The sequence below is a fragment of the Heptranchias perlo genome, chromosome 20, assembly GCF_035084215.1.
Source record: "Heptranchias perlo isolate sHepPer1 chromosome 20, sHepPer1.hap1, whole genome shotgun sequence".
NCBI classification, from domain to species: Eukaryota; Metazoa; Chordata; class Chondrichthyes; order Hexanchiformes; family Hexanchidae; genus Heptranchias; species Heptranchias perlo.
In genome coordinates this window covers 49,236,665-49,263,030 of record NC_090344.1, presented here as the reverse complement: position 1 = coordinate 49,263,030, position 26,366 = coordinate 49,236,665, and the positions used below count along the sequence as shown (strand labels likewise).

At 50.6% G+C, this 26,366-nt stretch overlaps 1 protein-coding gene across 1 annotated transcript in view; it reads left to right on the top strand.

Moving 5' to 3' along the window:
* ggcx (gamma-glutamyl carboxylase) overlaps nt 1–21,782 on the top strand; it is a 78,004-nt gene extending 56,222 nt beyond the window's left edge. The window contains exons 8-16 of the mRNA XM_068001299.1: nt 1,115–1,278; nt 2,251–2,546; nt 8,309–8,440; nt 9,315–9,466; nt 11,010–11,179; nt 12,393–12,523; nt 20,356–20,503; nt 20,933–21,128; nt 21,271–21,782. Of these exons, the coding sequence (XP_067857400.1) occupies nt 1,115–1,278; nt 2,251–2,546; nt 8,309–8,440; nt 9,315–9,466; nt 11,010–11,179; nt 12,393–12,523; nt 20,356–20,503; nt 20,933–21,128; nt 21,271–21,436 (1,555 nt within the window). The 3' untranslated portion in view covers nt 21,437–21,782. The remainder of the gene's footprint in view (nt 1–1,114; nt 1,279–2,250; nt 2,547–8,308; nt 8,441–9,314; nt 9,467–11,009; nt 11,180–12,392; nt 12,524–20,355; nt 20,504–20,932; nt 21,129–21,270) is intronic.
* Nucleotides 21,783–26,366: the final 4,584 nt, after the last annotated feature.

Here is a 26,366-nt window from a genome sequence, read left to right as displayed (position 1 = left end):
GCAGGTCCCTCTCCCCCCGCCCCCTCCCCCCCCAGTGTAAATGGGGCAGGTCCCTCTCCCCCTCCCCCCCCAGTGTAAATGGGGCAGGTCCCCCCCCCAGTGTAAATGGGGCAGGTCCCCCCCCCAGTGTAAATGGGGCAGGTCCCCCCCCCAGTGTAAATGGGGCAGGTCCCCCCCCCAGTGTAAATGGGGCAGGCCCCCCCCCAGTGTAAATGGGGCAGGCCCCCCCCCCCAGTGTCAATGGGGCAGGTCCCCCCCCAGTGTAAATGGGGCAGGTCCCTCCCCCCCCCATTATAAATAGGGCAGGTCCCTCCCCCCCCATCCCACCCCAGTGTAAATGGGGCAGGTCCCTCCCCCCCCCCCCACACCACCAGTGTAAATGGGGCAGGTCCCTCCCCCCCCCTCCCCAGTGTAAATGGGGCAGGTCCCTCCCCCCCCCCCCCCCCCCCCGCCCCATCACACCCCCAGTGTAAATGGGGCAGGTCCCTCCCCCCACCCCCATAACACCCCCAGTGTAAATGGGGCAGGTCCCTCCCCCCACCCCCATAACACCCCCAGTGTAAATGGGGCAGGTCCCTCCCCCCACCCCCATCACACCCCCAGTGTAAATGGGGCAGGTCCCTCCCCCCACCCCCATCACACCCCCAGTGTAAATGGGGCAGGTCCCTCCCCCCCCCCCCATCACACCCCCAGTGTAAATGGGGCAGGTCCCTCCCCCCCCCATCACACCCCCAGTGTAAATGGGGCAGGTCCCTCCCCCCTCCATTGTAAATGGGGCAGGTCCCTCCCCCCATCTCCCCTTCCAGTGTAAATGGGGCAGGTCCCTCTCCCCCCGCCCCCCCCCCAGTGTAAATGGGGCAGGTCCCCCCCACCCCCCCCACCAGTGTAAATGGGGCAGGTCCCTCCCCCCATCTCCCCCTCCAGTGTAAATGGGGCAGGTCCCTCTCCCCCCGCCCCCCCCACCAGTGTAAATGGGGCAGGTCCCTCCCCCCACCTCCAGTGCAAATGGCCCCATTTCACCGGAACCTGAGGGCACGGAGAAACCCTTTGACTTTGGAGAGTGCCCCGTTCAAGAATCCGCTGCAATAACCCGTGCGTTTTCCCCTTCGAACAGGATCGTGCTGACGGAGGAGCTGGTGAACGTTCTAGTCGTACATGGCGGAGGCCTCGTCCTGGACCTGACCTCCGGATACCTTCTCTTCTTCGACATCACCCGCCCGTACGCTATGTTCTTCGTGACCTACTTCCACTGCATGAACTCCCAGCTCTTCAGCATCGGTAACCAATTCCTCCTCCAGTCTTGTTTAAATTGCACATTTTATCCCCTCCTTTTCCCGTGGACCTGACCAGTCCCGCAGAAGACCTCTTACACCCCAACCCTCGTGGCCTGTTGTCCCATTGTGAGTGCCAACCGGCTATATGACCTGGTGGGGTGCATCTCAGCTGAGACTCGCACACGATGTCCACAGACACACGTCACTGGATATTGCAGAGCAGAATCTAGGCTGAGTTCTCTTTCCCCCTCTCCCACCCCCCACCCCCCATTACCCTGGGGCACGGAGACCACCCTGCTCAGCTCATTGTTGAACCAGGATTTGAACCTGGGACTTTCCTGGCCAAACGGCTCAAAACCACAGCAGGTGGTACAACGGGAGAGCTTTTGTCTGCATTCGTTTTTGTTTGTTTTTCTTTTGTTGCCTCTCTCGGTACACTCTCTAATCCCTGACCCTCTCCTACATTTCACACAGCGGCCATGAGCCTCTCAGCTGCTGCCATCTGCACTGCAGCTTCCTCACACACGACGCGAGAGTGCCCCTTAATGCCTTCGGCCGCATGAGGTGGGCTGCCTTGCTCTTCCAAGAGAAAGAGGAGGCGGAGAGGGAACAAAATTTGGGGGGAGGGAGGGGGTAATACATTTATAATTTTGGATTGCAATTTTGTAACTCCCTTGATACTACATGACTGAGCTATTAAAACCATTGAGTCCGGCAAAGTTCCAGGTTCTATCCCTGGTCTGTGCTGGGAGAGTGAGTCTCAGTGGGCATCATTTGAGGTCTGCTACTGCACCCTACGTAGTCGAATAGCCCGTCGAATATCACTGGTTGCCTGTGGAACTGTACTCCAGCAAGAGTCAGAGGAAGGGGAAAAAGCAAAAGGCGGAAGGGGAATCAGAAATTTAAGAAAATAATATCATTTAAATTATTCTTGAAATTTGTAATCCGCTCCCTCGGAATGTTACTCTCTTTTTAGGAATGTTCTCCTACACCATGTTGGCAACATCACTGCTCTTCTGCTACCCAAACTGGCCGAAAGTAATAATTCAGAAAATCCCTGCTTTCCTGAGGAACCTGCTCCCGCTCGCTGATCCGCCCCAGCAGAGCAACTCGTGTGCGTATCCCAGCGTGGAACCTGACAGGAAGGGCAGAAACAAGCAGCCCGTCAGCAAGGAGACGGCGCTGACCTTTCGGCAGAGGATGGGGGCGGTTTTCACTGTCCTCTATCTTGCGGAACAGTTCTTTTTGCCGTATTCACATTTTATCACAAAGGTAGGCGTTTAATCATAAAATCATTAGTGCCCCCGGGCTGGAGAGGGGAAGGCCAGCCAGGGTCCCAGCTCTTGGTTATTGACCGGTGAGGTGAGGAGTGACCAGGGAATTGTACCCAGTGTGGGGTGAGGAGAGTGACCGTGGAACTGTACCCAGTGTGGGGTGAGGAGAGTGACCGTGGAACTGTACCCAGTGTGGGGTGAGGAGAGTGACCGTGGAGCTGTACCCAGTGTGGGGTCAGGAGAGTGACCGTGGAACTGTACCCAGTGTGGGGTGAGGAGAGTGACCGTGGAACTGTACCCAGTGTGGGGTGAGGAGTGACCGTGGAACTGTACCCAGTGTGGGGTGAGGAGAGTGACCGTGGAGCTGTACCAGTGTGGGGTGAGGAGAGTGACCGTGGAGCTGTACCCAATGTGGGGTGAGGAGAGTGACCGTGGAGCTGTACCCAATGTGGGGTGAGGAGTGACCGTGGAGCTGTACCCAGTGTGGGGTGAGGAGAGTGACCGTGGAGCTGTACCCAGTGTGGGGTGAGGAGAGTGACCGTGGAGCTGTACCCAGTGTGGGGTGAGGAGAGTGACCGTGGAGCTGTACCCAGTGTGGGGTGAGGAGAGTGATTGTGGAACTGTACCCAGTGTGGGGTGAGGAGAGTGACCGTGGAGCTGTACCCAGTGTGGGGTGAGGAGAGTGACCGTGGAGCTGTACCCAGTGTGGGGTGAGGAGAGTGACCGTGGAGCTGTACCCAGTGTGGGGTGAGGAGAGTGACCGTGGAACTGTACCCAGTGTGGGGTGAGGAGAGTGACCGTGGAGCTGTACCCAGTGTGGGGTGAGGAGAGTGACCGTGGAGCTGTACCCAGTGTGGGGTGAGGAGAGTGACCGTGGAGCTGTACCCAGTGTGGGGTGAGGAGAGTGATTGTGGAACTGTACCCAGTGTGGGGTGAGGAGAGTGACCGTGGAGCTGTACCCAGTGTGGGGTGAGGAGAGTGACCGTGGAGCTGTACCCAGTGTGGGGTGAGGAGAGTGACCGTGGAGCTGTACCCAGTGTGGGGTGAGGAGAGTGACCGTGGAACTGTACCCAGTGTGGGGTGAGGAGAGTGACCGTGGAGCTGTACCCAGTGTGGGGTGAGGAGAGTGATTGTGGAGCTGTACCCAGTGTGGGGTGAGGAGAGTGACCGTGGAACTGTACCCAGTGTGGGGTGAGGAGAGTGACCGTGGAACTGTACCCAGTGTGGGGTGAGGAGAGTGACCGTGGAACTGTACCCAGTGTGGGGTGAGGAGAGTGACCGTGGAACTGTACCCAGTGTGGGGTGAGGAGAGTGACCGTGGAACTGTACCCAGTGTGGGGTGAGGAGAGTGACCGTGGAACTGTACCCAGTGTGGGGTGAGGAGAGTGATTGTGGAACTGTACCCAGTGTGGGGTGAGGAGAGTGATTGTGGAGCTGTACCCAGTGTGGGGTGAGGAGAGTGACCGTGGAACTGTACCCAGTGTGGGGTGAGGAGAGTGACCGTGGAACTGTACCCAGTGTGGGGTGAGGAGAGTGACCGTGGAGCTGTGCCCAGTGTGGGGTGAGGAGAGTGATTGTGGAGCTGTACCCAGTGTGGGGTGAGGAGAGTGACCGTGGAGCTGTACCCAGTGTGGGGTGAGGAGAGTGACCGTGGAGCTGTACCCAGTGTGGGGTGAGGAGAGTGACCGTGGAGCTGTACCCAGTGTGGGGTGAGGAGAGTGACCGTGGAGCTGTACCCAGTGTGGGGTGAGGAGAGTGACCGTGGAGCTGTACCCAGTGTGGGGTGAGGAGAGTGACCGTGGAGCTGTACCCAATGTGGGGTGAGGAGAGTGACCGTGGAGCTGTACCCAGTGTGGGGTGAGGAGAGTGACCGTGGAGCTGTACCCAATGTGGGGTGAGGAGAGTGACCGTGGAGCTGTACCCAGTGTGGGGTGAGGAGAGTGACCGTGGAGCTGTACCCAATGTGGGGTGAGGAGAGTGACCGTGGAGCTGTACCCAGTGTGGGGTGAGGAGAGTGATTGTGGAGCTGTACCCAGTGTGGGGTGAGGAGAGTGACCGTGGAACTGTACCCAGTGTGGGGTGAGGAGAGTGACCGTGGAGCTGTACCCAGTGTGGGGTGAGGAGAGTGATTGTGGAGCTGTACCCAGTGTGGGGTGAGGAGAGTGACCGTGGAGCTGTACCCAGTGTGGGGTGAGGAGAGTGACCGTGGAGCTGTACCCAGTGTGGGATGAGGAGAGTGACCGTGCAGCTGTACCCAGTGTGGGGTGAGGAGAGTGACCGTGGAGCTGTGCCCAGTGTGGGGTGAGGAGAGTGATTGTGGAGCTGTACCCAGTGTGGGGTGAGGAGAGTGACCGTGGAGCTGTACCCAGTGTGGGGTGAGGAGAGTGACCGTGGAGCTGTACCCAATGTGGGGTGAGGAGAGTGACCGTGGAGCTGTACCCAGTGTGGGATGAGGAGAGTGACCGTGCAGCTGTACCCAGTGTGGGGTGAGGAGAGTGACCGTGGAGCTGTGCCCAGTGTGGGGTGAGGAGAGTGATTGTGGAGCTGTACCCAGTGTGGGGTGAGGAGAGTGACCGTGGAGCTGTACCCAGTGTGGGGTGAGGAGAGTGACCGTGGAACTGTACCCAGTGTGGGGTGAGGAGAGTGACCGTGGAGCTGTACCCAATGTGGGGTGAGGAGAGTGACCGTGGAGCTGTACCCAGTGTGGGGTGAGGAGAGTGACCGTGGAGCTGTACCCAGTGTGGGGTGAGGAGAGTGACCGTGGAGCTGTACCCAGTGTGGGGTGAGGAGAGTGATTGTGGAGTTGTACCCAGTGTGGGGTGAGGAGAGTGACCGTGGAGCTGTACCCAGTGTGGGGTGAGGAGAGTGACCGTGGAGCTGTACCCAGTGTGGGGTGAGGAGAGTGACCGTGGAGCTGTGCCCAGTGTGGGGTGAGGAGAGTGATTGTGGAGCTGTACCCAGTGTGGGGTGAGGAGAGTGACCGTGGAGCTGTACCCAGTGTGGGGTGAGGAGAGTGACCATGGAGCTGTACCCAATGTGGGGTGAGGAGAGTGACCGTGGAGCTGTACCCAGTGTGGGATGAGGAGAGTGACCGTGCAGCTGTACCCAGTGTGGGGTGAGGAGAGTGACCGTGGAGCTGTGCCCAGTGTGGGGTGAGGAGAGTGATTGTGGAGCTGTACCCAGTGTGGGGTGAGGAGAGTGACCGTGGAGCTGTACCCAGTGTGGGGTGAGGAGAGTGACCGTGGAACTGTACCCAGTGTGGGGTGAGGAGAGTGACCGTGGAGCTGTACCCAATGTGGGGTGAGGAGAGTGACCGTGGAGCTGTACCCAGTGTGGGGTGAGGAGAGTGACCGTGGAGCTGTACCCAGTGTGGGGTGAGGAGAGTGACCGTGGAGCTGTACCCAGTGTGGGGTGAGGAGAGTGATTGTGGAGTTGTACCCAGTGTGGGGTGAGGAGAGTGACCGTGGAGCTGTACCCAGTGTGGGGTGAGGAGAGTGACCGTGGAGCTGTACCCAGGGTGGGATGAGGAGAGTGACCGTGCAGCTGTACCCAGTGTGGGGTGAGGAGAGTGACCGTGGAGCTGTGCCCAGTGTGGGGTGAGGAGAGTGATTGTGGAGCTGTACCCAGTGTGGGGTGAGGAGAGTGACCGTGGAGCTGTACCCAGTGTGGGGTGAGGAGAGTGACCGTGGAGCTGTACCCAATGTGGGGTGAGGAGAGTGACCGTGGAGCTGTACCCAGTGTGGGGTGAGGAGAGTGACCGTGGAGCTGTACCCAGTGTGGGGTGAGGAGAGTGACCGTGGAGCTGTACCCAGTGTGGGGTGAGGAGAGTGACCGTGGAACTGTACCCAGTGTGGGGTGAGGAGAGTGACCGTGGAGCTGTACCCAATGTGGGGTGAGGAGAGTGACCGTGGAGCTGTACCCAGTGTGGGATGAGGAGAGTGACCGTGCAGCTGTACCCAGTGTGGGGTGAGGAGAGTGACCGTGGAGCTGTACCCAGTGTGGGGTGAGGAGAGTGACCGTGGAGCTGTACCCAGTGTGGGATGAGGAGAGTGACCGTGCAGCTGTACCCAGTGTGGGGTGAGGAGAGTGACCGTGGAGCTGTACCCAGTGTGGGGTGAGGAGAGTGACCGTGGAGCTGTGCCCAGTGTGGGGTGAGGAGAGTGATTGTGGAGCTGTACCCAGTGTGGGGTGAGGAGAGTGACCGTGGAGCTGTACCCAGTGTGGGGTGAGGAGAGTGACCGTGGAGCTGTACCCAGTGTGGGGTGAGGAGAGTGACCGTGGAGCTGTACCCAGTGTGGGGTGAGGAGAGTGACCGTGGAGCTGTACCCAGTGTGGGGTGAGGAGAGTGACCGTGGAGCTGTACCCAATGTGGGGTGAGGAGAGTGACCGTGGAGCTGTACCCAGTGTGGGGTGAGGAGAGTGATTGTGGAGCTGTACCCAGTGTGGGGTGAGGAGAGTGACCGTGGAGCTGTACCCAATGTGGGGTGAGGAGAGTGACCGTGGAGCTGTACCCAGTGTGGGGTGAGGAGAGTGACCGTGGAGCTGTACCCAGTGTGGGGTGAGGAGAGTGACCGTGGAGCTGTACCTTGGCACCACAGCACCGAATGTCGTGCCCTTTGCTGCATTTTCCACCATCAGCTGTTCAGCTGCAGACTTGCAGTGCCAGAGAAATGTCAAGCACTCTGGAGAGCTCTGCCCCCTCTCTCCCTCTTACCTCTGTGTATGAACAGCTGCAGAAAGTTCTAATCTGCCTTCTGAATTTCAATTTCGGCTGCCAGGACTCCTCCAACTCCACACTTCTCTCATTGGTGTGAGGCAAGCTGTCCATTCTCAGGTTGGCCAGTAGGTGGAAGCATTTTATCAAGAGACTGAACTGACCTGGTGTCGGTTTTACAAATGTCGGCAGAGGTCAGGAGTTTAAAGAGAAGCTTCCTGCTTATTTCCAACATCTATAATTGTTGAGTTACTAAGCATGTTATTTCTGTTGCTTTGTACCAATACAAGGTATCCTGCAATTAGAGCACTATTTTCCATTCGGTAGCTGATGCTGTTTTCTGAAAGTTGGGACATCGTCCACTGGAGTTTCTCAATATTTGCATGAAACTGACAAGAATGGGGGTCCCTGGGAATGTGCCAGTGTTTGATTGGGGGTCCTCCACACACGTTTGGTTTAAGCTCTGGATCTGTGTTTACTTCCTGATTACTTCCTCAATGTGTTGCATTTATCTTACATTACACTTCAAAAAAGTACTTCATTGGCTGGAAAGCACTTTGGGACGTCCTGAAAGGCACTATATAAATGCAAGTTCCTTCTTTCTTCTTTTCTTTCTATCATACAGGCAAAGTCCTGGAGGATACATCACATGGAGGGATTCTAGCCAAAGATGGACACAATCATTCAGCTGTGCAGGACCCTATATATTTCCTCTTCCCCCCCCGCCACTCCACACAATTTATCCCTGTTGATGAGACCAGCTGCATGCTGATCAGACATGATTTGTGCACCAATGTAACAAACAGAAAATGTTGGAGTTACACCATACTGTCAATGTTTGAGAGAGAAAAGATGCGTTAATGTTTCAGGTTTAGTCACTTTGACGGTTTCCAGCATTTTCAATTTCTATTTTTTTCAATTTTCCAGCAAACTTTGCTCCAATATTAAATCACTCACCTGGAGCACAAAATTTCCAACAACAGAGAAAAGTAAAACGAAAGGTAAAGTCAAAAGTAGGACTGGCTGATTTCTCCGTCTTCCTGCAGGGATACAACAACTGGACCAACGGACTGTACGGATATTCCTGGGACATGATGGTTCACTCCAGATCCCACCAACACGTCAAGATAACCTATAAGGATGGAGTAACTGGAGAGATTGGCTACCTAAATCCTGGTGTGAGTTAAGATGCTGTCAAAACCCTGAACCCAACTGCCAGCTCCCTTCCTGAGTGGGTAAAGGAACTGCTCCTTTACCAAAATCTGTATTGCAACCGTGTCTGTGTTTCACAGGGATTACTTTTTCCATTTTTCTCCTCTCATGCTGAAAGCATTGGCTCTTGCTGGGTACAACTAAACAGGCATCTTCATATCAAGTCCTGCTAATCCTGGCTAACGCTTTGGGGCAGTACTGAGGGAATGCTGCACTGTCTGAGGTGCTGCCTTTCAGATGAAACATTAAACCAAGGCCCTGTCTGCCCTCGGGTGGACATAAAAGATCCGATGGCACTATTCAAAGAAAAGCAGGGGCGTTCTCCCGGTGTCCTGACCAAGATTTAACCCTCGACCAATATCACAAAAGCAATAATCGAACTGTACGCTAATTGGCTGCGGCGTTTCCCACATTCCAACAGTGACTACATTTCAAAAGTACTTAATTGGCTGTGAAGTGCTTTGGGACGTCCTGTGGATATTAAAGGTGCAATAGAAATGCAGGTTATTCTTGCTTTCTCCAGCCTAATTCTGTCCTGGTCCAATGTCACTGGATAGTGATCGGGAGTGTGACTCTGGCTGGATTTTTATTTTCTACTTTTCCCCCCTCCCTAACCTCAGAGGCGCTGAGGTCAGTTTCACCACCGATACTGGTGCCTCAGCTAATAACTCCATAGAGACTGAGAATCATAGTCTCTGTGGCCATACCTGGTGGTGACTTTACCCACTTGCCATTTGGGGGAGCCCTTGTCTTTGTATAGTGTTGTGGGAGGCCCAGGGATGTCTGGACTCTCACTGCTAAAATACTTGACTGTAAACGCTGTCTGTTCCTTCTGTGCAGGTGTGGACCCAGAGCCGGCGTTGGAAGGACCATGCAGACATGTTAAAGCAGTATTCGAGCTGCCTCGCCAGAGAACTGCAAACATACAACATCTCTGATCCCAAGATCTACTTTGATATCTGGGTGTCTATGAACGAAAGGTTTCAGCAGAGGTGAGAGCAGAAGTCACACAGACTTGTGTCGGGACTGGGAATACATCTCACTGAGAAACACTGGGGGTGATTTTATCACTGGCCGATAAACGGGTGAGAGCGAATCAGCACTGCACTCGAGCTGTCTCCATTGGCACTGCACTCGAGCTGTCTCCATTGGCACTGCACTCTCGCTGTCCCCATTAGCACTGCACTCTCGCTGTCCCCATTAGCACTGCACTCTAGCTGTCTCCATTAGCACTGCACTCTAGCAGTCCCCATTAGCACTGCACTCTAGCTGTCCCCATTAGCACTGCACTCGAGCTGTCCCCATTAGCACTGCACTCTAGCAGTCCCCATTAGCACTGCACTCGAGCTGTCCCCATTAGCACTGCACTCTAGCTGTCTCCATTAGCACTGCACTCTAGCAGTCCCCATTAGCACTGCACTCTCGCTGTCCCCATTAGCACTGCACTCTAGCTGTCTCCATTAGCACTGCACTCTAGCAGTCCCCATTAGCACTGCACTCGAGCTGTCCCCATTAGCACTGCACTCGAGCTGTCCCCATTAGCACTGCACTCGAGCTGTCCCCATTAGCACTGCACTCTCGCTGTCCCCATTAGCACTGCACTCTCGCTGTCCCCATTAGCACTGCACTCTCGCTGTCCCCATTAGCACTGCACTCTGGCTGTCCCCATTGGCACTGCACTCTGGCTGTCCCCATTGGCACTGCACTCTGGCTGTCCCCATTGGCACTGCACTCTGGCTGTCCCCATTGGCACTGCACTCTGGCTGTCCCCATTGGCACTGCACTCTGGCTGTCCAACCATTAGCACTGCACTCTGGCTGTCCAACCATTGGCACTGCACTCTGGCTGTCCCCATTAGCACTGCACTCTGGCTGTCCAACCATTAGCACTGCACTCTGGCTGTCCAACCATTAGCACTGCACTCTGGCTGTCCAACCATTAGCACTGCACTCTGGCTGTCCAACCATTAGCACTGCACTCTGGCTGTCCAACCATTAGCACTGCACTCTGGCTGTCCAACCATTAGCACTGCACTCTGGCTGTCCAACCATTAGCACTGCACTCTGGCTGTCCAACCATTAGCACTGCACTCTGGCTGTCCAACCATTAGCACTGCACTCTGGCTGTCCAACCATTAGCACTGCACTCTGGCTGTCCAACCATTAGCACTGCACTCTGGCTGTCCAACCATTAGCACTGCACTCTGGCTGTCCAACCATTAGCACTGCACTCTGGCTGTCCAACCATTAGCACTGCACTCTGGCTGTCCAACCATTAGCACTGCACTCTGGCTGTCCAACCATTAGCACTGCACTCTGGCTGTCCAACCATTAGCACTGCACTCTGGCTGTCCAACCATTAGCACTGCACTCTGGCTGTCCAACCATTAGCACTGCACTCTGGCTGTCCAACCATTAGCACTGCACTCTGGCTGTCCAACCATTAGCACTGCACTCTGGCTGTCCAACCATTAGCTCTCAGTGAACTGGTTAAGAGCGAGGTTCCGTTTAGCTAACACTGAATTCTTGTTTCTAGGCTGTTTGACCCACGGGTCGATGTTGTAATGGCTGAGTGGTCTCCCTTTAAAAAGACATCATGGCTGATGCCACTGCTGGTTGACCTCTCACCCTGGAGGTCGAAGTTTGACGAAATTGAGAAACTGTTGGATAATCGGACAGATGTGGTTTTCATTGCAGATTTTCCAGGTAAATTACAAAATAGGAACTGGCGGCGGGGGGGTTAAATTTTTAAAACAACAAAGGAAAAATCTGGAACTTGAACAGAAGTAAATCACGCACTTCCCCCAGTGACTGATTGTACAGAGTTCCCACTGTTTCCCGCTGTATGCTCATCAGGAAAGAGCAGGATTGGTCTCGGCTGTGATGCTCCCCATGGTAAAATAGCCGAATGACCTATGATGACTGGAGGTGCTCCCCCCACCCCCTCACCCCAGCAAGAGTTAAAGCCTTCAAGAAAGGAGGGAAAAGATAATTTGATGCATCGTACAAAAATGTAGAGTTAATATGAGTTTGCTGTTTACATGATCATTATAAATAAATCCCAGACAAGGACACGAGACATTCCAAGCTCTGATCACAGAGCACTTTTACAGCCAGCAGGAGACTTTGACCCTTTTAGTTTATGTCTGTGGTTCCCTCCCATCATGAAAATCAATTTAATGTCGTGCAGTTAAACGATCCTTTTCAAACTGCCTTCTACCAGGCTGTGTTTAAATCTAGACTCGGTGCACAGTCTCCGACTCCAGCTCACTATCGCTGCCCTCTACAGTTTAGCTACTTCACCAGCCAAACCACGTGTTCAGTGTTAGTGCGGCCCTTGCTGTCCACTGTTTGTTCGACTGTCGCAGAGGGCTGGAGTGGGCTGCTGTGATGACATGACCTTATTCTCGGCCCCCCCCCCCGCCCCCGCCCCCACCCCCCCCCCCCCCAAATCAATCTTCCCATCCTCCTACAATCTAATACCTTTTTAAAATCTAAGCTGAAGTTAACTAATCATTACTTCCTGATTTACCTTCACCTCCACCTCTTTCCGACTGTTTATAGCCTTGGCGCTGCCCTGGCCCTACACCTGGTTTCTTAATTTAGAAAGAGTTTAAAAATAGGTAATGAACCGTTTATATGCAACTTCCAGTATTGCAGTGATTAATCTGCAAGATTCACAAGCCGTGAAAGCCCACTCAATTGCCGTCTCTACGGCAACATTATTTCGGCCTCCGACGGATTAGATGAAGTAGGGTGGGAGGAGGCTTGTGTGGAGCATAAAAGCTGGCATAGACCAGTTGGGTTGAATGGCCTGTTTCTGTGCTGTAAATCCTATGTAAACGTTGGGAGATGGGGGTCCCTGCAGCACTTTTTAACCAGCACATTGCAGCTGACTCTGAAGTCTTTGTGCTTGAAGGGCTTCACCTGGAGAACTTTGTGAGCGAGGATCTGGGCAACACCAGCATCCAGGTGCTGAAGGGGGAGTTGGCCGTGGAGATTGTGGCTGAGAAGAAAAACTACAGCCTGAAGGAGGGAGACAAGATGCAGGTCAGAGGCTAAATATTCTGCACACCCTGATTACACCATGTTGGCAGAATTTGTGATGTTTTTCTGAATTATTGCAGACGGAAAATGATCAAATTGATATAATAGTGAGAAATGATCTTGGCTCAGAAGATCAAGATGTTGAATCAATTTGGGTGGAGGTAAGAAATAGCAAGGGAAAGAAATCACTGGTGGGAGTAGTATAAAGGCCCCCGAACAGTAGCTACACTGTTGGGCAAAATATAAATCAGGTAACAAGGGGGGCTTGTAAAAAAGATAATGCAATAATCATGGGCGATTTTAACTTTCACATAGATTGGACAAATCAAATTGGCAAAAGTAGCCCTAAGGATGAGTTCAAATGGTGTATTCGGGACTGTTTCTTAGACGAATACGTCGGGGAACCAACCAGGGACAGGCTATTTTGGATCTGGTAACAGGTAACGAAACAGGATTAATTAATGATCTCAAAGTAAAGGATCCCTTGGGAAGCAGTGATCATATCAATATTTCCCAGCGGATTGGAAACCACAAACGTAACACCCCTATTCAAGAAGGGAGTGAGACAGAAAGCAGGTAACTATAGACCTGTTAGCCTAACATCTGTCATAGGGAAAATGCTAGAATCCATTATTAAGGAAGTCGTAGCAGGACATTTGGAGACTCATAATACAATCAAGGAGAGTCAACATGGTTTTATGAAGGGGAAATCATGTCTGACAAATTTATTCGAGTTATTTGAGGAAGTAACGGGCAGGGTGGATAAAGGGGAACCAATGGATGCAGTATATTTGGATTTCCAAAAGGCATTCGATAAGGTGCCACATAAAAGGTTACTGCACAAGATAAGAGCTCATGGTGTTATACTGGCATGGATAGAGGATTGGCTGATGAACAGAAAACAAAGAGTCGGGATAAAATGGTCATTTTCAAAATGGCAATCTGTAACTAGTGGGGTGCCGCAGGGCTCAGTGCTGGGGCCTCAACTATTTACTATATGTATCAATGACTTGGATGAAGGAACAGAGTGTCTTGTGGCCAAATTTGCTGCTGATACAAAGATAGGTGGAAAAGCAAGTTGCGATGAGGACACAAAGTGTCTGCAAAGGGATATTGACAGGTTAAGCGAATGGGCAAAAATTTGGCAGATGGAATGTAGAATCATAGAATCATAGAAGTTTACAACATGGAAACAGGCCCTTCGGCCCAACATGTCCATGTCGCCCAGTTTATACCACTAAGCTAGTCCCAGTTGCCTGCACTTGGCCCATATCCCTCTATACCCATCTCACCCATGCAACTGTCCAAATGCTTTTTAAAAGACAAAGTTGTACCCGCCTCTACTACTGCCTCTGGCAGCTCGTTCCAGACACTCACCACCCTTCGGGTGAAAAAATTGCCCCTCTGGACCCTTTTGTATCTCTCCCCTCTCACCTTAAATCTATGCCCCCTCGTTATAGACTCCCCTACCTTTGGGAAAAGATTTTGACTATCTACCTTATCTATGCCCCTCATTATTTTATAGACTTCTATAAGATCACCCCTAAACCTCCTACTCTCCAGGGAAAAAAGTCTCAGTCTATCCAACCTCTCCCTATAAGTCAAACCATCAAGTCCCGGTAGCATCCTAGTAAATCTTTTCTGCACTCTTTCTAGTTTAATAATATCCTTTCTATAATACATATAATAAATAGTTGATACAAAAAGTAAATAGTTGAGGCCCCAGAACTGTACACAGTATTCCAAGTGTGGCCTTACTAATATCTTGTACAACTTCAACAAGACATCCCAACTCCTGTATTCATTATTCTGACCAATGAAACCAAGCATGCCGAATGCCTTCTTCACCACCCTATCCACCTGTGACTCCACTTTCAAGGAGCTATGAATCTGTACTCCTAGATCTCTTTGTTCTATAACTCTCCCCAACGCCCTACCATTAACGGAGTAGGTCCTTGCCCGATTCGATCTACCAAAATGCATCACCTCACATTTATCTAAATTAAACTCCATCTGCCATTCATCGGCCCACTGGCCCAATTTATCAAGATCCCGTTGCAATCCTAGATAACCTTCCTCATTGTCCACAATGTCACCAATCTTGGTGTCATCTGCAAACTTACGAACCATGCCTCCTAAATTCTCATCCAAATCATTAATATAAATAACAAGTAACAGCGGACCCAGCACCGATCCCTGAGGCACACCGCTGGACACAGGCCTCCAGTTTGAAAAACAACCCTCTACAACCACCCTCTGTCTTCTGTCGTCAAGCCAATTTTGTATCCAATTGGCTGCCTCACCTTGGATCCCGTGAGATTTAACCTTATGTAACAACCTACCATGCGGTATCTTGTCAAAGGCTTTGCTAAAGTCCATGTAGACCACGTCCACTGCACAGCCCTCATCTATCTTCTTGGTTACCCCTTCAAAAAACTCAATCAAATTCGTGAGACATGATTTTCCTCTCACAAAACCACGCTGACTGTTCCTAATCAGTCCCTGCCTCTCCAAATGCCTGTAGATCCTGTCTCTCAGAATACCCTCTAACAACTTACCCACTACAGATGTCAGGCTCACCAGTCTGTAGTTCCCAGGCTTTTCCCTGCTGCCCTTCTTAAACAAAAGCACAACATTTGCTACCCTCCAATCTTCAGGCACCTCACCTGTAGCTGTCGATGATTCAAATATCTCTGCTAGGGGACCCGCAATTTCCTCCCTACCCTCCCATAACGTTCTGGGATACATTTCATCAGGTCCCGGAGATTTATCTACCTTGATGCGCGTTAAGACTTCCAGCACCTCCCTCTCTGTAATATGTACACTCCTCAAGACATCACTATTTATTTCCCCAAGTTCCCTAACATCCATGCCTTTCTCAACCGTAAATACCGATGTGAAATATTCATTTAGGATCTCACCCATCTCTTGTGGTTCTGCACATAGATGACCTTGTTGATCCTTAAGAGGCCCTACTCTCTCCCTAGGTACTCTTTTGCCCTTTATGTATTTGTAGAAGCTCTTTGGATTCTCCTTTGCCTTATCTGCCAAAGCAATCTCATGTACCCTTTTTGCCCTCCTGATTTCTCTCTTAACTCTATTCCGGCAATCTCTATACTCTTCAAGGGATCCACTTGATCCCAGCTGTCTATGCATGTCATATGCCTCCTTCTTCTTTTTGACGAGGGCCTCAATCTCCCGAGTCATCCAAGGTTCCCTACTTCTACCAGCCTTGCCCTTCACTTTATAAGGAATGTGCTTACCCTGAACCCTGGTTAGCACACTTTTGAAAGCCTCCCACTTACCAGACGTCCCTTTGCCTGCCAACAGACTCTCCCAATCAACTTCTGAAAGGTCCTGTCTAATACCATCAAAATTGGCCTTTCCCCAATTTAGAATTTTAACTTTTGGGCCAGACCTATCATTCTCCATAGCTATCTTAAAACTAATGGAATTATGATCACTGGTCCCAAAGTGATCCCTCACTAACACTTCTGTCACCTGCCCTTCCTTATTTCCCAAGAGGAGGTCAAGTTTTGCCCCCTCTCTAGTCGGGCCATCCACATACTGAATGAGAAATTCCTCCTGAATACACTCAACAAATTTCTCTCCATCCAAGCCCCAAATGCTATGGCTGTCCCAGTCAATGTTGGGAAAGTTAAAGTCCCCTACTATTACCACCCTATTTTTCTTGCAGCTGTCTGTAATCTCCTTGCATATTTGCTCCTCAATTTCCCGTTGACTATTGGGGGTCTGTAGTACAATCCTATCAAAGTGATCTCTCCCTTCTTATTTTTCAGTTCTACCCATATGGACTCAGTGGGCGAACCCTCGGATATATCCCCTCTCACTACTGCCGTGATGTTCTCCCTAATCAAGAACGCAACTCCCCCTCCTCTCTTACCTCCTGCTCTATCTTTCCTATAGCATCTGTACCCTGGAACATTGAGCTGCCAGTCCTGCCCCTCGCTTAGCCATGTTTCAGTAATAGCTATAACATCCCAGTCCCATGTACCCATCCATGCCCTGAGTTCATCTGCCTTGCCCATCAGACTTCTTGCATTGAAATAAATGCAGTTTAATCTAGACTTCCCTTGGTCTTTGCCCTGCTTTCTCAGACCATCTGTCCGGTCATGTTTTGTACACTCTCCCTTACTGCCTTTTGTTTCTGTCACCACTTTACTTCCCACTGACTTCCTGCATCGGTTCCCATCCCCCTGCCACATTAGTTTAAACCCTCCCCAACAGCACTAGCAAACACTCCCCCGAGGACATTGGTTCCAGTCCTGCCCAGATGCAGACCGTCCAATTTGGACTGGTCCCACCTCCCCCAGAACCGGTTCCAATGGCCCAGGAATTTGAATCCCTCCCTCTTGCACCATCTCTCAAGCCACGTATTCATCCTAGCTATCCTGTCATTCCTACTCTGACTCGCCCGTGGCACTGGTAGCAATCCTGAGATTACTACCTTTGAGGTCCTACTTTTTAGTTTAACTCCTAACTCCCTAAATTCAGCTTGTAGGACCTCATCCCGTTTTTTACCTATATCGTTGGTACCTATATGCACCACGACAACTGGCTGTTCACCCTCCCCCTCCAGAATGTCCTGCAGCCGCTCCGAGACATCCCTGACCCTTGCACCAGGGAGGCAACATACCATCCTGGAGGCTCGGTTGCGTCCGCAGAAACACCTGTCTATTCTCCTTACAATCGAGTCCCCTATCACTATAGCTCTGCCACTCTTTTTCCTGCCCTCCTGTGCAGCAGAGCCAGCCACGGTGCCATGAACCTGGCCGCTGTCACCTTCCCCTCGTGAGCCATCTTCCCCAACAGCATCCAAAACGGTATACCTGTTTGAGAGGGGGGTGGCCACAGGGGACCCCTGCACTACCTGCCTGCACCTCTTACTCTGCCTGGTGGTCACCCATTCACTTCCTGCCTGTACACCCTTTACCTGCGGTGTGACCAACTCGCTAAACGTGCTATCCACGGGTTTCTCTGCATCGCGGATGCTCCACAGTGAATCCACCCGCAGCTCCAGCTCCGAGATACGATCGGTCAGTAGCTGCAGGTGGACACACTTCCTGCACACATGGTCGGCAGGGACACTGGCAGTGTCCATGACTTCCCACATCTTGCAGGAGGGGCAAATCACGGGTGCGAGGTCTGCTGCCATGACTTGCCTTAGCTCAGTTACCCCTTTTAAATTACGTTGAAATTAGAAAATGTTAACTATACTAGGGACCTAGGTTCACTAAAAAAAAACACTACCTGCTATAAAACCTGCAGACCTTAAGTTTAGTTTAATTAGTTAATTATAAATGTGGTTATGTTACCTGGTTTTATTGTAACTTAGCCCACAGTTCTAAGAAAAAGAAATACTCACCACCAACCACCCACCTGCTTTACCTGTGACGTCACTCTTTGATTTTTTTTGATCAGAACCTGGTTGGTCCGCTCTCGCTCTGCGCTGTTTTTATCCCCGCTCCGCTCTCGCTGTTTCCCGCCGCTCTGGTCCGCTCTCGCTCTGCGCTGTTTTTATCCCCGCTCCGCTCTCGCTGTTTCCCGCCGCTCTGGTGAGCTCTCGCTCTGCGCTGTTTTTATCCCCGCTCCGCTCTCGCTGTTTCCCGCCGCTCTGGTCCGCTCTCGCTCTGCGCTGTTTTTGTCCCCGCTCCGCTCTCACTGTTTCCCGCCGCTCTGGTCCACTCTCGCTCTGCGCTGTTTTTGTCCCCGCTCCGCTCTCACTGTTTCCCTTCGCTCTGGTCCGCTCTCGCTCTGCGCTGTTTGTATCCCCGCTCCGCTCTCGCTGTTTCCCGCCGCTCTGGTGAGCTCTCGCTCTGCGCTGTTTTTATCCCCGCTCCGCTCTCACTGTTTCCCGCCGCTCTGGTGAGCTCTCGCTCTGCGCTGTTTTTAACCACGCTCCGCTCTCACTGTTTCCCGCCGCTCTGGTGAGCTCTCGCTCTGTGCTGTTTTTATCCCCGCTCCGCTCTCGCTGTTTCCCGCCGCTCTGGTGAGCTCTCGCTCTGCGCTGTTTTTATCCCCGCTCCGCTCTCGCTGTTTCCCGCCGCTCTGGTCCGCTCTCGCTCTGCGCTGTTTTTATCCCCGCTCCGCTCTCGCTGTTTCCCGCCGCTCTGGTCCGCTCTCGCTCTGCGCTGTTTTTATCCCCGCTCCGCTCTCGCTGTTTCCCGCCGCTCTGGTCCGCTCTCGCTCTGCGCTGTTTTTATCCCCGCTCCGCGCTGTTTTTATCCCCGCTCCGCTCTCGCTGTTTCCCGCCGCTCTGGTGAGCTCTCGCTCTGCGCTGTTTTTATCCCCGCTCCGCTCTCACTGTTTCCCGCCGCTCTGGTCTGCTCTCGCTCTGCGCTGTTTTTATCCCCGCTCCGCTCTCACTGTTTCCCGCCGCTCTGGTGAGCTCTCGCTCTGCGCTGTTTTTAACCACGCTCCGCTCTCACTGTTTCCCGCCGCTCTGGTCTGCTCTCGCTCTGCGCTGTTTTTATCCCCGCTCCGCTCTCACTGTTTCCCGCCGCTCTGGTGAGCTCTCGCTCTGCGCTGTTTTTAACCACGCTCTCGCTGTTTCCCGCCGCTCTATATGGGTAATGTGGGAAAATGTGAAATCATCCACTTAAGGAGGAAAAACAAAAAAGCAAAATATTATTTGAATGGAGAAATACTACAAAATGCTGCGGTACAGAGGGATCTGGGTGTCCTCATACATGAAACACAAAAAGTCAACATGCAGGTGCAGCAGGTAATCCAGAAGGCAAACGGAATATTGGCCTTTATTTCTAGGGGGATGGAGGAAAAAAGCAGGGAAGTCATGCTCCAACTGTACAGGGTGCTGGTGAGACCACACCTGGAGTACTTCATACAGTTCTGGTGCCCTTAATTAAGGAAGGGTATACTTGCATCGGAGGCAGTCAAGAGAAGGTTCACCAGGTTGATTCCGGGTATGGAAGGGTTGTCTGATGAGGAAAGATTGAACAGGTTGGGTCCATACTCATTTGGAATTCAGAAGAATGAGAGAAGATCTTATTGAAACATATAAGATTCTGAGGAGACTCGATAGGGTGGATGCTGAGAGGATGTTACCCCTCAAGCGGGAATCTAAAACTAGGGGGCATGGTCTCAGAATAAGGGGTCGCCCGTTTAAGATGGAAATGAGGAGGAATTTCTGCTCCCAGAGGGGAATGAATCTTTGGAATTCTTTACCCCAAAAAGCTGTGGAGGCTGAGTCATTGTCGAACTCAGCCTTGAATGTATTCAAATTTTTGATCAGCAAGGGAGTCAAAGGATATGGGGAAAAAGCGGGAAAGTGGAGTTGAGGTAAAAATCAGATCAGCCATGATCTCATTAAATGGCGGAGCAGGCTCGAAGGGCCAAATGGCCGACTCCTGCTCCTATCTCTTATGGTCTATATTAAATTGACTGTGTAACTGGATGGAGTGCAGGCCCACTGACTGCCTCCTGGCTTCAGTGAGTCTACTCCGGATGTGTACAATCGTGGATACAAATACTTGCCCCAGTCATTAACGATCAGACGTGAAGGCCCAGTGTACCAACGTGTTAGCCTGTGTCTAATTTTAACTTCTCTCCCTTCGCCCCCTCCAAATACCTGCAGTAGTTTCCTTTTTGGCTCAGTGGGAAATTGCACCACCCACTGCGGGACTGAGCAGGAAGATCCCAGCTCGATCCCTCATCTGTGCTGGGTCAGCTCTGAATGCTGCAACTATTGTTGGTGCGCCAGGGCTGGGGGTGGTGGGCTCAATTGGCCAGGGTTCCTGTTCGTGTGAAGGGGAGAAATGTGGAATAACGGAAAGGATCTTATTTTTGTGTTGCAGCTGCCGGCTGGTGACTATCACTATGTGTACACCACGTCAGAGGTACCCTCGTGTTACATGTACATCTATGTGAACACCACACTGGTGCAGTTTGAACAGAATTACACTCGTTTGGTGGAGCTTCAGGAGAAGATTAAGAACGGAACAGGTGCGTACAGAGTAAACTCCTTTCTGGCGAAACCTGCCTTGGGACCCCACAATTTAACTGAGGGCAGTGTCTATCGCAGGCTGCAGTTGATCCCAGCACCCTTGGGATAGGAAGGATTTTTAAAAAAACACAGCCAGGGTGCCCGCTCCTGATCCTATGTTCCCACAGTCAAACACTTGGCCAAAATGCACCATCTCAGCCCACACGTAAAGAATGGTCACTTGGGTGGGAGAATCGTAACTTAGAAAGAAATCCACCAAAAGAATGATACTGCTCCCCAGCAGCATTAACATATTCTAGCGTTCAATATTTTAATTCCCCCCCCCCCCCCCCGATTTTTTTTAAATCAGTGAAACTTCCCGGAAGTTTCCAGGAGTAAAAGAGTGAGCATTTTGTCGATTGCAATTGACTCTCTGTGGTTGCCTTCAGAAACCGAAGACATCTCGCCTGAGCTGCAGACCGTGTTGAACGGAACCACCGAGAACATCAACATCACTGACCCCACGCTGGCGGCTTTCGTACGCAGGCAGAAGAGGCAAGAGGAGTATGAGAGGAGGAAAAACGTGACAATGGTGGAGAGATTTGTCCGATTCACGCAAAGAAAGTATTTCGTCTTCCGAAGGAGGTGAGTGTTTCGTGCAGTTCTGCCAACGGGTCGATGGTGCCGTTAGTTTGGGCATGAGACAATCCTTTGTTTTGTTAATGTTGCTATGCCCTTGTGTACTAACAGAAATTTCCAAAACCATTCTCTCTTTCCCCCGCCAAAGCATCCTCATGACTGGGTACGCAATGCGAAACCTCCTATTCGGGCGACCGCCCCTGGAGCAGTTGGCAGAGGAATTTGAGTACGCAAACATGAAACTTCATGTGAACGCAAACCCTGAATCGCAGAGTAAAGAACAGGCCAAGACAGAGGACCATTCTGAACTGTGACGGCCGTACATGTTCGCACCCAAAGCTTCTGTGAATACAGGACGTGAGTTCCACACACCAACTGGCACAACATACCTGAACTATTTTTTTTTACAAATGGACTTTGCAGGTTTTTTTGTGAGAGCGGATCGAACCATTTGGTGTCTCAGCCTCACACGGTTTAGTTGGAAGAGACCAAAACCAATTTTGATCACTGCGATTGAATTTTACACAAATGCTGACTGTCAAATATAAAAGGTTTCAGGTCGGGTGCATCTGCCACACCCGTACTGTTCATCATGCAGAAAGGATCATGAATGAATTCACTTTCCCAGGAAATAAAAGCATTTCAACACTTTTTTCCAAATCCTTGCACTGGTCATTTTGCTTTCTCACCCACCCATTGATTCTGAAGTTGTATCCTCCAGGTCCTCATCAGCAGCGCCACAGGAGATCCACCAGTGCAGTCCCGACCGCTAAAAGCGTTTGGTGCATTGCTGTTAACTCGATGTGCCCGCTGTACGTGGTGAACGGTGTAACCGAGAAATTTTAAAAGTGTGCTTTATTTTTACACCACTTGTTAGAATAACACTAGTTTTGTCTGAATCCCTTGCTGGCTGCTTTATCTTAATGTGTCCACGCACAGCATGTTATAAGCAGATACCCATTTGTGCTGTGGTGCAAAAAGAGTACTCTCCTCCTTCCGAAAGTAAAGGCCATGTGAAAGTGTCGGGGCCGGGATCCTCGGGTACCTGGCGGCCGAGATTCTGGAAGGGACGGGCAACAAGTTGTCACGCATCATCTCCCCCCGGCCCCCCCACAACGAGGAGCTCAACAAGCCGGCAAAGAAAGGCTTGCAACAGTTCTCGATGCTCCGGGGTCGGGGGGGGCGGGGTGGGACTCGAGACAGCGGGGACGCCTGCTCCGTCCCAGAAATCATCATAGGACTTAGTTATAGACACATCAACATCACGAAGGTAACTGCACCTTAACGAGGTGCGAAAAGCTGACTGAACTGCCCAAAATAGCTAGTGTGCTTAATATGTTTTAAGTGGCGTCTTTGTAGTGGATACCTATGGGAATGACAACTGGTCAGCGCCATTTACCTAATACAGGACTGTCTATTTTTCCCAAAGGGAATGTGGCCTGAGCCATTTTCTTGCACAAACAGGAAGCTCTGAAGAAACTGCTTGTTCTGCAGAGAGCGAGTGGACAGCCTTTTTCCTGACGGGGCTGTCTTCCCATCTCTGGATCAAACGTTTGTAAAATGCTGTTTCTCATAGTTGTAACGAGACTCCCTCTTGCCCTGCTGCGATGTGGAATAGCTCACTGTCATCGGAAACAGCGGTAGTGTGCTAGTCAAAAGCTGGAATGGATTAAGTCATTCTCACTATCAAGATAATCTTTTGGACTGCACCCTCCTACCCCCACCACCGCTCCTCTCTACCAAATGGGACCAGCAGGCTGTTCTAAAAGGATATCTTTTGCTTTTTGCAGTTCCACAACCAGCTCATGAGGTGATGACCAAGTGTTTAACCTCCTGAGCAAACAGTTCCAATGAGAGATCGTCTTGCTCTTCAAAGAACTGCAGGGGCTCTAAGAGAGGAGGAAATTTAAAAGTTACTTTCCCATATTAGTAGGATCCTGCGTGCTTTGAATTTTTCTTCCCTCCTGTTCTTCACACTTTTCCTGGATAACCTGTACCTGCTCTCAGTGTTGCAATTCTCACCCTCCTTGAATGTAAGATGCCAAAAATTGCCAATTTTTAATTCCACCCTGGCCCCTGTTGGCATCCAACTCCCTTCAAGAAACCCAACCCCAAGTACAATTTCCCCCCCCAACTCAGACCAAAGTCTTTAATGAAAAAGATCACCTGTCTGGAGCAGCATACTCTCCCAGCAACTGAGAAATTATGACATGGTTTATGGGACTCATAATTGAGGATAAAGTCCTGTAGCAATAATTCTATAAATAGCCAAGCAATCACTGTGCACAATCTACCATTACAAGTATGACGTTAAATTAGGGTGAAATTTAGAGAGCTCACATTTGCTGGTGTTTTACACACAGCTCCTTACACCAGCTGCAGAACCATATAAATTTTCTCTCGGAAAGAGAAAACTGAGAGGTGACCTGATGATAGATCTTTAAAATTATGACTGGATTCGATCGGGTGGACGTAGATGTTTCCACTTATGGGAGAGTCCAAAGATAGGGGCCATAAATATAAGATAGTCACTCGTTAATGACATTAGTTTCTGCCTCTGTCACATTGTGTTAGAACATTCAATGTTCTAAGAACCGTGTGAAAAAATGTCGTCTAACATCCCTTTGGTTCATTAATAATCGTGGAGTATATGCCCGCTGGTCACTATAATTTGCCAATCCAAGGAAACACGATTACTGTTTACTCGAAACCTTTCCTCATCTTAAAAATCTCCTCCCCCCCCCCATTCCCCACTTTCTGAAATCTTGCCTAAGGATATACTTGCCTTTGAGGGGGAGCAACAAAGGTTCACTAGATTGATTCCTGGGATGAGAGGGTTGTCCCATGAGGAGAGATTAAGTAGAATCGGCCGATACTCTGTGGAGTTTCGAAAGAGAGGTGATCTCATTGAAACGTATAAAATTCTTAGATGCTGAGAGGCTGTTTCCCCTGGCTGGTCAGTCCAGAACGAGGGGTCATAGTCTCAAGATGAGGGGTTGGTCATTTAGGACCGAGATAACGAAAACTTTCTTCACTGAGGGCTGTGAACGTTTGGAATTCTCTGCCGCAGAGGGCTGTGGATGCAGTCGTTGAGTACACAAGACTGACATCGATAGATTTTTGGACTCTAAGGAAATCAAGGATTTATGGGGATAGGGAGGGAAAGTGGAGTTGAGGTAGATCAGCCATGATTGTATTGAATGGCGGAGCAGGCTCGAGGGGCCTAAGGCTCCTCGATCCTGCTGCTATTTCTTACGCCTTCATAACGAAAACTTCATTCCTACCATCACTTTAGTAAAGCTTCGCTGAATTATTTTCACAGCCTTCCTATAGAAACATAGAAAATAAGAGCAAGAGCAGGCCATTCAGCCCTTCGGGCCTGCTCCACCATTCAAAATGATCATGGCTGATCGTCTAACTCAGTACCCTGTTCCCGCTTTTTCCCCATATCCCTTGATCCCTTTAGCATTAAGAAATATATCTATCTCCTTCTTGAATACATCTGATGACTTGGCCTCCACTGCCTTCTGTGGTAGAGAATTCCACAGGTTCACCACCCTCTGAGTGAAGAAATTTCTCCTCATCTCTGTTCTAAATGGCATTCCCTGTATCCTGAGACTGTGACCCCTGGTTCTGGACTACTCAGCCATCGGGAACATCCTCCATGCATCTAGTCTGTCTCATCCTGTTAGAATTTTATATGTTTCGATGAGATCACCTCTTATTCTTCTAAACTCTAGTGAATATAGGCCTAGTCGACCCAATCTCTCCTCATACGTCAGTCCTGCCATCCCAGGAATCAGTCTGGTAAACCTTCGTCGCACTCCCTCCATGGCAAGGACATCCTTCCTCAGATAAGGAGACCAAAACTGCACACAATACTCCAGATGTGGTCTCACCAAGGCCCTGTATAACTGCAGTAAGACATCCCTGCTCCTGTACTCAAATCCTCTTGCAGTGAAGGCCAACATACCATTCGCCTTCCGAACTGCTTGCTGCACCTGAATGCTCACTTTCAGCGACTGGTGTACAAGGACACCCAGGTCTCGTTGCACCTCCCCTTTTCCCAATCTATCACCATTTGGATAATCTGCCTTTCTGTTTTTACAACCAAAGTGGATAACCTCACATTTATCCACGTTATACTGCATCTGCCATGTTCTTGCCCACTCACCCAACTTGTCTAAATCACATTGGAGCCTCTGCATCCTCCTCACAGCTCACATTCCACTCCAGCTTTGTTTTGTCTGCAAACTTGGAAATGTTACATTTAGTTCCCTCATCCAAATCATTTATATTGTGAATAGCTGGGGCCCAAGCACTGATCCCTGCGGTACCCCACTAGTCGCTGCCTGCCAGCACATCCACTGGTTCTCCCCTATCTATTCTACCAGTTACATCCTCAAAAAAACTCCAGTAGATTTGTTAAGTATGATTTCCCTTTCATAAACCCATGCTGACTTTGTCCAATCTCGTTAAAGCCCTCCAAGTGTTCTATTATCACATCTTTAATAATAGACTCTCGCATTTTCCCCACTACTGATGTTAGGCTAACTGGTCTGTAATTCCCTGTTTTTTCTCTCCCTCCTTTTTTAAAAGTGGGGTTACATTTGCCACCCTCCAATCTGTAGGAACTGTTCCAGAGTCTATAGAATTTTGGAAGATGATCACCAATGCATCCACTATTTCCAGGGCCACTTCCTTTAGTACTGTGGGATGTAGATTCAGTCCCTGGGGATTTGTCAGCCTTCAGCCCCATTAATTTCCCTAGCACTTTTTTTTTACTAATACTGGTTTCCTTCAGTTCCTCTCACGAGACCCTTGGTTCCCTAACATTTCTGGGAGGTTATTTGTGTCCTCCTTTGTGAAGACAGAACCAAAGTATGTGTTTAATTGTTCTGCCATTTATTTGTTCCCCATTATAATTTCCCCCATTTCTGACTGTAAGGGACCTATATTTGTCTTCACTAATCTTTTTCTTTTGACATATTTACAGAAGCTTTTACAGTCAGTTTTTATGTTCCCTGCTCATAATCTATTTTTCCCCTCTTAATCAATCTCTTTGTCCTCCTCTGCGAATTCTGAACTGCTCCCAAGCCTGAGGCTTGCCGCTTTTTCTGGCAATTTTATATGTCTTCTCTTTGGATCTAATATTATCCCTAATTTCTTTTGTAAGCCACGGTTGAGTCACCTTTCCTGTTTTATTTTTGCACCAGACAGGAATGAATAATTGTTGTAATTCCT